We start from the raw sequence: 18226 nt of genomic DNA on the forward strand, positions 1-18226 counted from the left end.
TATATATATACACACATGTTAGTAGTATACATTTTGTTCTTTTCATGGATTTGTTAACAATAAGACTAATATAGAATATCAACAGCCTTATTCTTTAATTAATACTTAATGTTCTGCTCAGGTAACTGCAGCTGTTTGCAGCTGGTTACTTCGCACTCCTGCACACACCCACAGTAATATCACATGAGAGTCTACAGTAAGCGTTCACTTTGCACGTAAAAGTGAGAGTTTAATTTCTGCCTTTTCTTTCTGTAATTTACGCTCTATTGTCCGAGCCAACAGTCATATCAGAGGAACAGTCAGAGCGCTGTGACGACTGCTCCATGAGGAGTTACGGCTGACTGACTGAAGACTCGACTGAACTGACTGGACTCAGCAGCTGGTCGCCACGTCAAACACACCACAGTCTCAGAGGAGCGATCCGCCCTCAAATAAAATGCTCTCAAACGAAATGTAAATGAAGTAAGGTATAAATAAAAGATATATATGTTTTAAATTTTTAAAAATGAATCTGAGAATAAAAGAAGAATGATGAGGAAAAGTAAGAGATTTAAAAATGAACTTCTTCCACTCCGCTGTCACAGTGATATCAGAGTGAGCATAGCTTTGACTCAAGCTCTCTGGTAACACTGTGTTTTTCATGCTCTGGTCAATTTGGAGATTTTGTGCTGTTATACTTCCATAACATGTTTTCTGTCTGACTAGTGGAGACACATTCAGGTGTTTATTCTACTACTTTGTCTATTTGTGTCTGTAGATTTCTGTTAAATTCACCAAAGGTTCCCCTTAGATTATGCCTCATTTGCATATTAAAACATAACATTTCAGAAAACTTGTAATACAATAAAAAAAAAAGTCTTAATGTCAGAAATCAACTGGTGAAGTTTCATGGTGATATGTATTAGTTTTGTTCTCTCTGTTCACCTGTAGTGTCTGCTAAATGTCTGTAATTTTACAAAACATATTTTAAAGGTTGTTTCCTCTAAATTAGTTTTTTTCCAACAAATTTGAAGTGAAAGATATTTTATGTCTGATAAATCAGATGTGACATGCTGAGAGGAAGGTGTTGCAATATATAGACAGAGCACTGACATAAGACACAAAGTCTTCTTGTAACTTTCACTGTTGAAGTTGAAATGTGGGGGTTTACTACTGAAGGTCCTCCAGTAAGTAAAACAAGAGAGTGGGCGCTGATGGAAACAACACAGGAAGTAAACTGTGCAGTGAGAATAAAGTGAGAGCTCAACACACAACAAAGGAGGCTAAAGGACAATATCAACCAGCAGAAATATGACAAAACAATGCATGATTATTAAAGTGAGCGTCTGTCATCTACAGTGAGCTTACTTCACAGCATCGTCACACAGTTAAATAATGAACTTTTATACTGATGGTCAGCCCTCGTATCTCACACACCATTGGTGTGTGAGATATGAGGAAAACAAAAGGCCACAAAAAGATTATAGAAAAACAACAAGAACAATGGTAATCTGATCTCTGATTATCCTTCTACCTTTACATGCAAGTCATGCGTGAGCGGTTTAATTATAGGCCTGGAGAGTGAGACAAAGAAACTGGCAGAGCAGAGAAATTACAAGAGATAAAATGATTATAGGATATATATATATATATATAAAGGTGAACCCTGAGGATATGTAGAAGTGTAATTTGTTCAGACAATGAACAATCTAAACTGTTTCAGTTCAAATCAAAGTGTATCTCAGCCAATGAGTAAGTACGTTAAACCTGCATTCTCTCTAATGTCCACCAGGGGGCGACTCCTCCGGTTGTATAGAAGTCTATGAGAAAATGACTCTACTTCTCTCTTGATTTATTACCTCAGTAAACATTGTAAACATGAGTTTATGGTCTCAATCTCTAGTTTCAAGTCTTCTTCAATACAGCATGATGTTCATTTAGTAAATTATGGTCCATTTAGAGTCAAACAGACCATAAAGCAGAGTATGCTTTAGGGCGGGGCTACACTGTGATTGACAGGTCTCTACCACAGCGTTTTCCGGTCTGGGAGTTGTCCGTGTTTTCGTCTTACAACTTTAACCCTTTCACATTTTAGATCATGAAAGTAATTTGTAATATTTTTGGTCTGCTAAAAATGTCTGTTGTACTTAGCTCCTCCCTCTCATGTCACGAGAAACTTCAGTCAGAAAGTCCGCAGAAACAATGGCTGACGTCACGGTGATTATGTTCACGTCTTATCTAAGCAGTTATCTGTTATATATAATTATTTAGATAATGTAATGCCATTAAAACTTTCACAGACCCCATTCATCCTGCTGGATGCCAGATATGCAAATATAAAATGACCAGAACTCAACAAGTCTGGCGATATTCTTTCTACGCCAACTATGAGCGTGAGGATGAAGGACTGAACCAGGTGGTGAGAGCACTGAGAGGCTCTGAGATGCTCTTTGAGAAGAGGAAAGAGCCTTAACATGATGCAAGCATTTACGGATCCTAAGATAACACTCTGGGCTGCTGCTTTAATCCTCTAAAGCCTGACTCATGCTTCCTGTACAAACAAACAGGGTGGAGTTCATATCAAAAGGAGATCACAAACGTTTGGCAGGGTAGCACTGAAGTAACATATTTGCATTGTTTAATCTGAATGAATGCAGGTTTTATAATAGCTGGCACCGGCACAGATTTACAGCATATATGGATTTATTGTTGTTCAATAAAAATTGCACACTACAACACGCTAGCTGCTTTTGAACGAGGCTTCATTTCATTACGAAGACCAAACAGAAGTGTGTTCACCAAGGTACACGGTGTCGCTCCTGCATTCATGTCACACCATTGGATGGCCTCTCAGAAAGGCTTTTAAAAGCCTCAGCTGAGTGCTCGGCCTTCATCTGTTCACCGTAGACTCCCTTCAACCGTGGCACAATAAAATCAATGCAAAAGCATCGACTCAGCATCAAACAAACAAGCAGCATCTAAACCAGGCCTAAGATCAATCCGAGGGGTCGTAGGGTCACTAACGCGAGAGAGAAGCCAGAAAACATTCGGATCATATTTCTGACTCTTTTCTTGTGAATTCATGGATCATTTCACTTTCTTTTTTTTTTTTTTTTACTCAGAAGGTTATTCCAATGTAGAAATATTAAGGAAAATCACTCTTTTGTTGAACTGGTCACAACTTGCCGACACATGCAACCGCTGGCGTTTAACCTGAAAGTGAATCACATAAATCTGTTCTTTCACAGGTATCCAACTTTTGGACGTTTCTCGTGCAGAAACTTGTTTCTGAGAATTTAACACAGCACAGCGATACAAACTACAGTTATTTAATGAACCTCAATTTGAAAAATCTGCTGTTTAGAGGCAGTTTCTTTAAGGGTCATGGGCTAAAATGTTTGGGAGCTGGTGTTCCAAACTTAAATATTACATAATTATCTAAAATTTGATTTAAATTATTTGAAAAATGGGCCAAAACATAAACTTTTAAGTTATACAGTGCACTTCATCTCTAAAACATCTTCAATTTAACATCCTACTGCTTGTTTCTTCATGCTTTGTTTCAGTTCTATACTGCAGATTTCCTGTTTCATCACACTTGGATCAAGCTACAATGATCCACGTTGAGCTCAGCGAACAGTCTGAGGACAGATAGGTGTGCCTGAAAAATGACATCACTGATGAGGTAACCCATACCTGTGAGGAGCTGACGAATGATGTGAGGATGTGAGGTAAGGTGTGTGTGTGTGTGTGTCGACTGACTAGAAACACAGTCAGATTTCAGGTGAGATGGTGTGAGAAAGGATATGTGCAGCAGTGTGTGTGTCTGTGTGAGGGTTTGTTAGAAGCAGGTGGCTCGGTCTGTCATTAAGAGCTGAGTCACACTGTGCTAGCATCATTCATGGACACACACACACACACACACACACACACACACACACACACACACACACACACACACACACACACACACACACACACACACACACACACACACACACACACACACACACACAGTCTAGACCAGACCCTGGGAGTGTTTTTCTAGGATTAGGGGGTTTCCAGACGGAGAGTGCCTGAGGTCACGCTCCAATATCTAATCAGAGCCCAGAAAAGACTTTTGTTCAACTGGCGTTTTTTTTTGCGAATTTCACCTCCTCATCTCATCAGGGCGCGACGTATTAAGCTGTGAGTTTAGTGCAGCCGACCTCTGCCTGCACTCGTCTTTTTCCTATTTGTTGATGCACGCTATGTCTTGTGTTTGATGACGTTATTTCATTGTTAATGCAGAATCTTTTTTATAGAGATGAACTTTCAAACTCCACATTTGTTATCATTTATAAACTTGTTGTCTTCAACCCCAACCAACACATTTATCAGATTTTGTGCAACTCCCTCTGGAGCCACAACTCTTTTCTTTCTCTTCACAGTAGAACTCCCCAAGAGCTAAAAGAAACTGACTTTGATGTGTAAAATCGGTGGAGCTCCTCTTTTAATACATGTAAGGTTATTCCTCTGGGGAGCATGAAAGAAAGTGTGCTCAGATTTCGACTAGTGACTAGACGAAAGATGGTGAGGCAGCCCATAATCCTCTGGGATTCAGCAAATCCAACAGTAATGTGTTCAGATGTTTAGATATCTTGCGAGACAGACGGACCACAACCAGCACTGCAGGCACTTTTAAGCTCCGCCTCTCGAAAAAGTCGTTCAGTGTTTAAATGTCAGGGTGTGTTTTGTTTGTGACTTCCAACCAGAGTACAGCGTGTGTTTGGATGCACAGCGCTCACTAAGGAGAACCTCCTGTGTGCTGCAGCGATGGCTTGTGCGATTGTCACTCTAATTGTTTCCATCTTTGTGTGTGTGTGTGTGTGTGACTGGCGGTCCCTTCAGAGGAGCAGGCCACTTCAGAAGAGCCGTGGAACCGCCACAGGCTGACGGAGCCGGTGCTGCCACTTCACACACTGTGTGCGTGCCTTAGTGTGTGTGTGTATGAGTGTGTCCATGTGTGAGGAGAGGTGAGGTGGGGGGTTTGATAAACATGAATGTATTGCGTGTGTGTGTGTGTGTGTGTATAGAAGAGGGTAAAAGAAATAACAAGAATAGGAATATATTACATTTGATATGTTTTATTGCTTGTGTGTGTGTGTGTGTGTGTGTGAGTGTGTGTTCCTGGTAAAACGAGTGTGTGTGAATGTGATGAATGATGTGGCGTCAACAGCACAAACAGATTGGAGTGTCTGTATGTGGACGAAGATTTCAGCAACAATACAGCAGCTGTGTGGAGTCTGTCTGTGTTTACTTCTGTGTGTGTGTGTGTGTGTGTGTGTGTGTCTGTGTGTGTGACCTCTTAAAAGTTGAACGCTATATTTCAGCATCAGTTATGACGGCTGTGTGTCCATGACTGTTCCTACAATACGTGTGTGTGAGTGTGTGTGTGTGTGTCTCACCTGTCTTCTGGCTCATGTCGGTGGGCAGGTGTGGAGGACTCGGGCTGAAGTGCTCGTTGCTGTAGGGCAGCAGGGACGTCAGCGGGTGCATCCCGTGAGACTGCTGCACCACCGACACTTTGTTGGACTGTTGACGAGACAAAATACAAATTAAATTCAGATTAATAATAATAATTCTACAATTACACAAAGTTGGTTGGTGAGATTTAGGTCTGCAGGAGCTCCGATTGAGGAGAGTCTGAAACACATGAAACACTTATTTTAAGGTCAACACACTCATTGCAGTCATGTCATTCAGTATAAACCTGCAAGTGCAGAGACTATGATGACAGGATCGGTCAAATATGAACCAGGAAGTGACTGTAAAGACAGCTTGGGCTGACTTCATCTTCAGACAGATACATTTCCCATATCTTAGAAATGTAATATCATAGGAATTCAAACGTTGATGGAAATATTATAAATAAAAGAAATGATGGGTTGTATTAGGAAAATATCTAGGTTGAGATAATCCCAAGCCAAAGACGATCAAAGAACAGGACAATGAGGCACTTTGACCCATTTGCTAAAAGAAGGCATCACATACAACCAGAAACAAACACAAAATGATTTGAACAAAATCACAATTCCGTCTCGTTTCTTCTCTGATTCAATCGCTGATATTTGGAGATGCAAACACACCAAGGTGCCGATGCCATTGTCTCAGTCACTCGTGGGGACATTTGTGCGTAGATACAAAAACCCAGCTGAACACACACACACACACACACACACACACACACACACACACACACACACACACACACACACACACACTGGACATCTTAAAGCTGGTTTGGAACCAACAAGAGGGGCTGTACTTTGCTCCCATTGGTTTTCAGTGGAGCATGGAGGAGGAGGAGGAGGAGGAGGAGGAGGAGGAGGAGGAGGCCCATTTGATCGATAAGCCTTTGATGATCAAGTGAGGCTGCATGCGAGCTTGTTTGCTTTCATGTTTCTGTTTACAAATGGCTTTCAATAACTTACGTGAAATCCAGTTATTGCTAATGCTCGCAGCATGCCGACTGACATACGATATGTCACAGCGGTTTGCAAAGATGGAGGCAGCTAACCAGGCAGCGTGTGTTTGAACCACGCCATGTGTGTGTGTGTGTGTGTGTGTGTGTGTGTGTGTGGACCGGGCAGTGTAACTATTTCGGTGGGAGGCCAGTATAAATAGGCGTCTTTCTGTGCGAGTGGGAATGTGTGTTTGTGAGTGGGTGGATGCGTAAAGAAGCATATAGAGTGTTTGTGTGCGTCTCTGAGCCGTGTTAAGTCTTTGAAAAAGCTTGGCGGGGGCGCCGATTTGAAAGTATATGAATATATCTGAGAAAAGTTATTTTATTTTGTACATTAGAGATGGACGAGCCTGTGTGTGTGTGTGTGTGTAGTGTGTAACATCAGCACTGCAGAGGGGCAGATCTGCTGCTACTCGCCGGGCCTCCTGCTGAGTTACAAAGTGAATACCTTATCACTTAAAGGCAGAGCTTCCACACGCTCCACTCCACATTAAAACACACACACACACACACACACACACACACACACACACACACACACACACACACACACACACACACACACACACACACACTTTCCACAGCTCCTTTCCTATCCAGCCACATCTCAAATTGTCTCATTGGCCACAAATGCACAAACGGACCCTCATGTGTATGCTACGCGGCTAGCCTCGGAGCTAAGATCAAACTACTCAACCGCTTTGAGTGTAGAGACACATGAAAACAAAAAAATGCACTGCTTCTGTACCAGGAGAGGGCCGAAGGGGGGTAGGTCTGAGAGTGGGGGGAGGACGTATAGTGAGGGTGGAGGAGGTGAGGGTCTAGATAAGGTGCTCTGCATTCGGTACAGGCTGAAGAAGCCCCTCAGACACGCGGGAGGAGCCTTGTAGGTTAAGGAATATGGAGAGATTTTGACTAAATGGCACGTTGGACACCTCACAGGACGACAACAAAGACAACATAAATCATCCCCGGTGGACACATCTTATCAAACACAACATGTCATGTGGGATGGAAGAGATCTACTTGTTTCATGCTTCACAAAACAACTCAAGATGGTTGGATGAAAATAAACAAAGATTGCAGATAATACAAATTACTGAGCATGGTTAAAAACTAATTTGGGTATTTTTCAGCCAGATGATTTAACATGATTTAAAATCCTAAATTTCCATTGGTATTAGTTATGTCATAGAATATGCAAACAGTGTTGCAGAGATATCTACTGAAATGAGGATGCTAACCAGCTAGCCGCAGCCCGTCCTGTCTTGTAACACCACGAGTACGTCGAGAGACAATAGTGAGTTTGTTTCATGGATTAAATCCAGTAGCTCTGCTAACTGAAGGTCTAGTCTCCTGGTGGCGGGGAGGACGAAAGGACGAGTCCTTTTCTCGTTTCTGCCAACAAACAAATGATCTAAAAGTGCACGGACGAACAGCCCTGGTTAGTGGCTCAGTAGACTCAATAAAGGCTGACAAAGATCACTCCAATGTTACGTATTCTCGCCCTGTTGTTAGTTAAAAGTTGTCTTCTTTATTTGGAGTGTGTGGCTACAACTTGTGACTGTTGCCTTCAGAACATCTGAACTCGTAGATACATCTGTTGCTGCTCTTAATCACCGCTTATTATGACGCAAATCAGAGATTTACACAGCGAGTCACACAGCTCAGTCCTGGAAAAAGGACACGCTTCAACCTCACTTTGTTTTTAGCAACAGCGATGACATTTTGCAGGGAAAATCCCAAAACTGGGTAGATAGCGTCAGCAGTGAGACGGCATCGGAGTCCACGACTGCTCCAGATATGTAAATGAGTGTTAACGTGTTGCATAAAAAGAATAACCGAACACTGAAAACCACCATTCCTGCAGACAACGAGACAGAATATACACAAATCACACCTCGCCTCCTGTACACGCATGCACACACACACATTCTGCTTCGACTGATTCTGCACATATGGATGCAAACACACACACCCACACACACACACACACACACACACACACACACACACACACACACACACACACACACACACACACACATCTGTGCAGGAGCCTTCAGAAGTAGCGGTGGCTCCTTTTCACGTGCTGAGGTCGGTGTAGCCGTTTTGCTGTAACATTACAGCCGCAAAATCGTCCATTTATGTTTCCTCTCTTCCTCGGGGTAATTAGCCGGCCTTGAAGTGGCTTTCGCTGCGCCTTCCTTTTTTTACACACACTCAGGGAGGCTGACTGAGAGCACTCATTTAACCCCATAATTATCAAGCCCACTGTATTTAAAAAAATAAAAAAGAGAGAAGAAATCCCCCCCCTCACCCCACCACACACACGTACACTCACACATAATTACCTTATCTGAAACAGACGTGCGTGTACATGCATGCGAGAAACACACACACACACACACACACACACGCGCGCGCAAAAGATCAAATAACACATCTTTGAAAACGGAAACTCGCAGCTATGTTTTTGGTAACAGGAGTAACACATATGTTCAGGTGCACACACACACACACACACACACACACACACACACACACACACGCAACGGACACACACGGAAAACTTCACTCAGCTATTAATCTACAGGGGTAGAGTTACCCACCCTTGCAGGATGACATAAATCGTCAGAATAAGTCCACAGCACAAATAATTCGTAAATACAGGGTTTTCAGCCTTGATTTACTCGTGTTTTTATTCCGGGAAATAATACGCATACTGGGAAGCCCTGAGGGCCAGTCCGAATGGATCTTCTTCACACACATTTTCATTATCTCGAGTTTGACTAGAGACAACACGATACCTTTAACTATGTCACACACTGTCTTCATTCGGTAAAGAAACCACAGCTAGAGGTAGTTTGACACATTCAGCTACATTGAAAGGCTCATAGCGTTTATCACTGTACATACATTCATTAATAATGTAAGCACATGAAGCAACCCACTGCCCAACAGCGACGGCAGCAGCGCTGAATAATAAATCTTGTGTTTGTTGGTCACATCAAAGATGTAATTACTTCAAAGACGCGATTACTTTACAATTAGATATCGACACCTTTCTCTAAAGTGCATGAGGAAATGGTGTCTCTCTGTAGTCTAATTTCACTTGAAAGGCCTTTGATTCATCGCCGTATTGTTGCTGCCTTTTATCTCCACTCTATTTGAACAGAAATGTGCTGCTGAATACAAGAGTTAATGGGATCTCAGACATCACTTGTTTGTAACGACGGCCCTCCACCTTGACCCTGACACACACACACACACCAACACACACTCGTACGTATGCATTTCACATACACATGCAAAGAAACGCGGTTGCATGCTTACGAGCGCACACACACACACACACACACACACACACACACACACACACTTACACACACGAGCGCCTTCATTTAGAGGGCCTTATGCTGATAAAACACCTCTAATGTATTCTTTAGTTTTCAGATGACACACTAAGTAGATCCGTCTCTTTTTAGATTTGAAGCGGAAATTAAAGCGTCCTCCTTTTGTTCGGCCCCTGCAGAGTGCTTTTGAGTCTAATGTCTTTAATCTCACATTTCACGGAGATGGCTCATTCACTCTCTTCTTCTTTCACGGTCATTCTTGCTCTGGTGTGCAGGAAATACATTTCAAAATAAATAAATAATAATAATACGCACAGTTGAATTAATGGTGGATTCACTTTGCTCCCTGCAATCCTTTCAAGTGGCTGCAGGAGAGAGCGTTCTCACAAAGACATCTGATGTTTGCTCGTCGGGGGTGCACTTGATAAACTGTCTGTCAAGGACGGAATGAAAAACAACCGCTCGGTGATCCTGTGTATTGTGTGAGTCAAACCAGATCTGTGGATTGAGCGCTGCGACATAATGTGCCACTCGAGGAGAAACCGGTGGCTCCTTTAAGCTTCAGATGTGCTGCAACTCAGAAAATATTCTGAAGACTCAACAGTACGGAGGATCAGCTTATCTTTGTTTTGATTGGTTCAAATTTAAGGTCATTCACATTCTTCATGTTAAGTTTTCAGTGCTGTCATAATGACCGTTAACAGAGTACCACCTTCACAATTTGGATGTTGATTGAACCGACACCGACCCTGCTGACCAGACAGAACCGCCCGGCGTACAGGTGAGATGTGACGGGACAGATAAAGAATGGATAACACAGAAAGCTGTGGCTGTGGCAGTCGTCCACTGAAGCTTAGTTGAGACTCATGCTTGGCACCGCAGCGCGAGCTCGGAGCATGAACAGAGAACAGAGGCCGTTATACTCTGTGTACTGTGCGCTGCATTATTCTCCAAAATGCCAGAGGGCGAACAAATTAAATGAACTCCGAAAAATCAAAAAGACAGCGAGTGTAACCCATAGACTGAAGGTGTAACCGGCAAAAAGCCATAAACCAACATCCACATTGCCGAGGAGGGATTGTAATTAACTGTAAACTCATATCTCATATTCATGGACTACTTTATTGCCTTTCTATAAGCCCTGTAAAGAAAGATGTCAAGTATTAAATGCTTTATAAAGAAACAAGGGTTGAATATCCTGTAAACAATGTTTTTGTCATGGTCGTTGGAAGTGGAAATCTTTTTTCGCATCTCTTCAGTGTTCAGTGTCCTTTAAGAGACAAAGATGTACAAATCTAAATACAATAACGCTTCATGGGAGAGGGCAGAATACCAGCTTATATGTTGAACAACCACACACACACACACACACACACACACGATGAGTTTTGGGATTTGTGGGGGGAGAAAAAAAACCCTCCGAGTGTAACAGAGCAGTAAAACTCCCCACACCTGCAAGCAGAGTGAAAGTGCGAAAGAGAGAAAGAGAGAAACAAGGACGAGATGTGCAGAGAGAGAAAGAAACAACGTGAGCGAGAAGAAGCAGAATACGACTCCTCACAAAAGGAAGTGAGAATCTCACAGAGCGTTTGATCCCATGGACGGAAACTCTCGACCTAGATCGGACCGATATTACATTTGATCCATATTAGATCCGATTTGATGGACTCCAGCGATAAGGAAGGTTGGTGTGTGTGAGAAGTGAAAAGGCTCCACTGTGGGAAATACCTGAACTACTTGACATATACATGGATTCTGAAACTGTGACTATGACTAAGAACAACATTGATATGATTAATATGGTTCTGAAAAGAAAAGGTGTCTGGGGTTGCAGAGAGGTAGACCGATTTATAGGATGTCGTTTGATTTATGATAATTTGAGATGTGCAAAAATACTTCATATATAGATTTCTATACATACTTATCAAAGTAATTGCCTTGACTTGGTATGTCACCCCTTTGTCTCTGGATAAATACAATACCTGCTGTTTTCATCTGCACTAAAGCTGCATTATGTCATATATATGAAGCATCTTTACTAAACATTGAAATGTCTCATCTTCTCCTCCACTCCACTTGTCTAATTACTGGTGACAATATCTCACAGCACTTAATGTAAGACACAATCACCAAACAAGTAACTTGTCGGTTAGATATTTGTTTTTAGACAATGCACCTTGAATATCTTAAATTAAAAACTAGTACTTCCAATACTACTAATACTTTCAAGCATGAGTGCTTCTCAAAGCACTTGGTTAAGTTTAGGTCCAGCGCTTCGTAGAGCTATATTTACCCCCACCCCCACAGTACCACCCTGGTGACCCGCTGTGCCCGCCGTGACCCCCCACAGCCCGTCCCACCCCTGCAGCCGGTCTCGAGATGTGAGTAGGTCTCCAAATCTGGAAGTCATTGCCTTCTCCAGAGTCAGGAGCCCAAAATGAGAGCCTCTTAGTTGGAGGTTTGGGCAACATCAAAGGCCGGCAACCATAACAACGCAGCTATGTTTAAAAAAAGGCCAAACACCCCCCCACCAACAAGGCCGCCCACTCCCCAATTACACACACACACACACACAGGCTCATATGCATGCATGAATGCATGTATGCAGGGACACGCCCAGTGGTGTGCATGCAAACACACACTCACAACACATGCGTCCACTGCTGCCACACACCACTGGAACATCTGGAGCGCGGCCATGATGAATCAGTAACCACTGCTCGTTACTAACGGACAGAAACACTGTGTGTGTGTGTGCATATTACTATGCGTAATAACGTTCAGAGATCAATGATTCCAGCATTTACTGGGTTTTGATCAGAGAAAAACACATCTGTTTGGATAAAGTTAGTAAAGATGCGTATGATCTGATCACTATTTATTATATCACTATTTAGTTTTTAGTTTTATTGAACCATAACTTTCTTCTACCTCTCCTAGCTTTACCAGGGAGGACAGCGAGGCGAAGGGATATGTACTTGCTCGATATTTTAAAAACAGTTTCCAGTATTTTTTCAGTCTATCTATTCAAATGTGACGTATTTTAAAGGAATAATAATCAAATGAAAAGTGGATTCGGCATTCATCCATCTAAATGTTGTTCCTGTAAAGAAGGCTTTCTTGTTAAATCTAAAGGTTTTAAATCTTTATTGGAGAATATGTATTTAACGAGTTTAATCGGTATTGTGTTCATGTATTCATTGCCTGTAATTGCTTTTCCATCCTTTCATATTCACTATTAATGTAATTTCTTTGTACGAGGCTTCAGTTAACCAGACCCTCACAGGTGACACGGACAGAGCTGCTGCAGCAACCGAAGATTGACTAGAGACTTTGATCATGTGATCGTCTATAAATGTCTGATTGATTGACTGATTGATTGATTGATTGTAGCAGTGTAACACCAGACCAGACTTGAAAGAAAGAGAGACAGGAAAGAGTTCAGATTCACTTTTTCACACCCGATGTGGTGATAAACCCTCTTCAGGACAGACGTCTCCAAGCTGTAAACATGACGCGCTTCATCCAATCGAATCCAACCCTAGGATGGTATTTAGATATGAGTCATGGCTCCCTTAATGAGTGGACCGGGGACAGACGAGCCGGCAACTTTCTCTCCTCGACCGCGGCGACGGTTTCGCTCCGACAGAGGAGACCCTTTAATGATCGGCCCTGAGAGGAGCTAATTAATGGCGTACTTGTTTGTTTCGATCAGTTAACAACTTGTTTGTGACATCCGGGGCAATCATCCGCAAGAAAAACATTGACACGGGGAGTCGGGAGGAAACGAGGCGACCACAGAGGACGTAAATCCTCTCAGACACACTTCCTCCAGGGTTCGGCTCCTCGAACAATAGATGTTACAACGGCTTCAGGTCACAGACATGTTTGTCTGTCGGTCTTGTGGGAGCCGGTTAGCAGAAGCAAAAAAAGATGAAAAAAAATAAATAAAAATCTAGCGGTTTGATGGCAGCATTGTCGAAAAAGCACCAAAAAGAAGACGTCTGTGTCTGCATTTATTCTCAGGCAAGCAAAGCGGGATAGTCTCTAGCACTGTGTTTATCTGAGCTGGTGTATCGGCTGTGGTTTGGGATGAACGGGTGTGTTTTTAGTGACCTTTGCGTGAATCTCCTGCCACCTACTGTACTGTGTGAGGGGAAGGAAACGACAGGCGCCTGAAGATCCCCAGGAGGTGACTGCCATCCTGTCCGGAGGTTATGTGGTCCCGTCCCTCTGCAGAGATGACTGAGCAGCGTCTACATCTCACTCATTGTGAAACCCCCCCTCCGAGGTGAGGACAGCTTTCACTCACATGTGCTCGAATGGGAAATGACAAAATAAGAGAAAAAACCATGCAGTGACGCGTTTCCTGTGTGTAAGTATCTATTTATTACACAAACATGGCCGCTGAATACCAAAGTAAAAGAGTCACAAAGATCACGGTTAAAGCTCAAATATTTGAGCTTGCACACAATACCACTGAAAAAAGTTGAGCAATTGTTCGACTGATTGATTTGTGGATTGGCAGCTATTTACACGACATAGTAATCATTCTATCAAGGAAAAATGACAAATATGTGCCGGCTCCAGCGTCAACAGTGTGAGGGTTTGTTGATTTTCTGGGTCTATATATTCAGGAGCTAACATATGATCCTTAAAAGTTATCATTCACGTTCTTAAACACACTTTGAATGGGGTTTGTTGTTTTACATCTTCATCTTCACATCTATAAATATACATTTTTATACCTTTATAAGCTAAAAAAGACAATTTTCCATCTGGACGCCTCTAGAATATCAGTCACTTCATGTATTTATACAAACAGTGTGATTGTATCTGTTTATGTGTACATGCAGGTTTTCCTCACATGTACTTGTACCATGCATGTGTGTATTTCTAGCATGCAAAGTGTTTTCTTGTGCTCGTGCGTGGCCGACTCCTCATGCAGGACAACTGTTGGTGAAGTTTGTGGAAGCAGACAGCTCAATCAGCTCCATGCGTTGTGCCCTCTGGGCGCCGGTTCACTCCACGTGCACGCCGCTTTCTGTCTGATCGGCCGCTTTGATGTTTGTATCACAATAATCTCGTCCCTGGGCGTTTGTGTGTTTGGGGAGCATTGAAGGCCATGCAAAAGAAATACCTGGGGGGGGGGGGGCGGGGGGCGGCAGAGTGTGCTGAATGGCCTTGACATCCCCGAACCCAAAAAGGAATATTTTTCGGATACGCCTTTTTTATTTATTCGCACACATCACATACACACTGTGGGGCTACAACAAGTATTCATGTTAAATGTTTTTGCACAAATTTGCATTTGATTTGATACTTTTTAAACTTGTATATACTTTATACTTTTAAAGAATAAACCGAAAACTGAACCATTTACGTTTCCAATTTTTTCCATGTTGCATCACTTCTTAAGAAGCCCGATGTAACATTTCTCTGACAAACTGCCCAAAACCCAAACATATTCCACTCTCTATTAAATAAAGACAGAGGAATAAATTAGAGAATGTTTGAGACCGATTCATTTATTACCAAGAAAGCTGCAGATCATTATTCGATGTTGGTCAGCTAATAGATGCATAGTTTCAGGAAGTCTTCAGATGACATCAGGTAGGATAACAAGAGCCCCGAGGCCTCGTCCAATCAGCTCTCCTCTTTCATCGTGTCTCTCAGAGATCAAGCGAGCCGACTCAGAGCCGCTTTAAAGACCATCCTTCACCACAGATTACGGTCGTTGCAACAAACACCTCTGACAGCCGGTTATTTATCGGCGCTGACGACCAGTGTCCGAGTCTCCACCGTGCTGTTCTTCATCTTCAGGGGGAGGCCCAGAATAGTGACCTCTGACCCTTACAGACTTCATGACAGTAAGTGGAGTGGTTTTCTGGTTTTACTTTGGGTGTTGACAGTACTTGATCTGTGCTTCAACTCATTTTTCATGTATTTTTAATTCGTTCTTCACAAAGCTGACTTTTGACATTCTGCAAACAGAGCAGAGAAGAAAAGTTTAAGCTTATATTTCTATCAACTTTGTCACTATAAAAGTCTAACTTTTCTGAAATCCTTGAAAGGTTTTTAGAGATTCATGGTCTCTGCAGAACAGAACAGCGTCTACGATCAGTTGATTTTATAATATATTTCTGAATCAAACGTCCTTAAACCCAGTGAACCTGAAGTTAGAGCATCTTTAACTTCTGCACTGCGACGTATTTCACAGTGAAACGGAATATTTGAGCGGTGCACATTAGCAGGAGGGATTTAAATCAAATCCTTTGCATTTGATTGGACTGCTAAAAAGTGGGCGGGCTTAGAATGTGGCGCGATACAGAGCTACTATAGAAATAAGAGGAAAAATCAACATAGGATCGTCAGAGTGGCGGCCATTTTTACTGTGTGCCGTCGCTATTGCGGACTGGATCAATGCTATGAAATGTTCTTTCCCGGCCAATAAAGCCCACTTCAATTAAAGCTGACTAGAGGAAAAGAACACTGGAAAGAGATGTAGAGATAAAAGAGATGCTCGTTTTGTTTGACAAATGGTCCAAAAACCCCGAAGATATTCAATTTACCCTCATAGAAGACTAAGCACCAGAAAACTCTTCACATGTGGAACCAGGACGGAAGATGGAACCAGTGAATCTTTTCAATTTATGCTTAAAACAATGGCAGTGAAGATGAATCGATAACAAGACTACGACTAATCAACTTATTGTTTCAGAAAAAGAGATGAACAAAGACCAGGAGAGATGGATGGATAGATAGAGGGAAGAGGATGGATGATGGATGGATGGATGGATGGATGGAAGCGTAGAGGGAGATGGTGGATGCGGCTCCGTCTCCCTCTCCTTTCATGTCCTAATTTATTCCGTCTGATTAATTCCTTTTACCCCAGCGGCTGGAGCGATTCCTCTCCTCTCTCTCTCTCTACTGTACCTTTCTTCTCCTCTACCTCTCTCTCGGCCCCCCCGCTGGGCCGGTCCCCTCTCTGCACGCCAGCGCACCACGAGGAGCGAAAAGGCATGCCGTAGCCACGGCAACCAGAGCGCCGCATCATCACCGTGGGCCGCCCCCAAAAAAGAAGAAGAGATCTAAGATCTGTTGCTCCGCTCGTTTCATTCGTACGGGCGAGAGCACGAACAATGCAAGAGGAAACATGGACGCGGATTCTTAAGATATCAAAGGGTCAGTTCACTCGATAAAAACCAAAAAACATATTTTACTCACTCCTCTATTCGTTTACATTCATCCGTACTTGGAGTTAGGGAGAAAATATGGTTAGTTTTACCCTTTAAACTACTTTTTTCTGCTTTTCCATGTCTCACATTACAATAGATTGAATATTTTAGAGCTTTTGTGAGTTGGTTGACAAAAAAACCCGAACAAACTTGCATTTAATGACATTTATCACCAGCATTCACATGCATTTTTCACATTTTCCCGAGGCTTTGTAGACCAAACAGTTTATTTATAAAGAAAGCAATCTGTAGATTCTGTAGAATCTGTCTCTTTTTATCCTCAGAGACGTAAAAATCCAGCTCAATCTCTAACTGACTGACTGGACCAAAGGGCAAGAGGTTGAATGAGTTAAAGCAGCCGCAGTGCGAGGATCATCTGCGACCATGGAGACCTTCCAAACGGGCTCTACTGCCACCACAAAACTGTGTCTATAATGTTACGCTGCATATACTCGACCGAAATAAACCGGTTTAACGGCTGAAACCCGAAGGATTTTAAAAGGACACACACTTTTACTGCCTGTGTGAGAGTGTGCAGTCGTGTGTTTGAAAGGCTCAAAAAGAAAACAAATAAATTGAATGTTACGAGACTCCTTTCACCAGAAGTGAGCGGCTTCAGACCGACAACATCAGATGGACTAGAGGACTGTACTCTGGAGTTTGGTCCAAACACCTGGAAAAACAGCTTGGGTTTTCCTCTCGACTCTCATTTATGGTTATAAGTGGTTGTTACCACAAGTGGTTTGGCTCGGTCTCGGGGGGGATATGTTGCGTTTCTGTATGATGGATAACGCCTGAAGTCAGTTACTGTTACGCAGCTGCAGCTGAGTCCTTGAGGCACAGAAGCCCTGAAGTAAAAAAAATTAAGAATATCTTCTTATAAAAAGCATATCTTATACATTCAATTGATTTCTTTAGGTCGTCCTCTAAAACACACGACAGATTGTCATCATGTTTGACTTTTATGGTGACTAAATACAAGTCTCAAGATCTCTCTTTTTTTTAAGAGAAAATCTGTTAAAATTTAGTGCTCACAAATGTGATCACGTAATCTCGTCCCTGGTGTGTTTCCTATCAGAACAATGCAGAGATGTCATAAACATAAACGCTAGGACTCTCTCTGTGTATGGAGTCCAAGCCGTGACGGT

General features: G+C 42.5%; 1 protein-coding gene across 23 annotated transcripts in view; it reads right to left on the bottom strand.

Annotated features, from left to right (window-relative positions):
- tcf7 (transcription factor 7) overlaps positions 1-18226 on the bottom strand; it is a 65995-nt gene that overhangs the window by 21737 nt on the left and 26032 nt on the right. For all 23 annotated transcript variants that reach the window (XM_076102462.1, XM_076102461.1, XM_076102468.1 and 20 more), the window contains exon 4: positions 5427-5553. In XM_076102462.1, the coding sequence (XP_075958577.1) occupies positions 5427-5553 (127 nt within the window). The remainder of the gene's footprint in view (positions 1-5426; positions 5554-18226) is intronic.

The sequence above is a fragment of the Anarhichas minor genome, unplaced genomic scaffold (assembly GCF_050575085.1).
Source record: "Anarhichas minor isolate MPS153535 unplaced genomic scaffold, ASM5057508v1 ptg000027l, whole genome shotgun sequence".
Taxonomy (NCBI): Eukaryota; Metazoa; Chordata; class Actinopteri; order Perciformes; family Anarhichadidae; genus Anarhichas; species Anarhichas minor.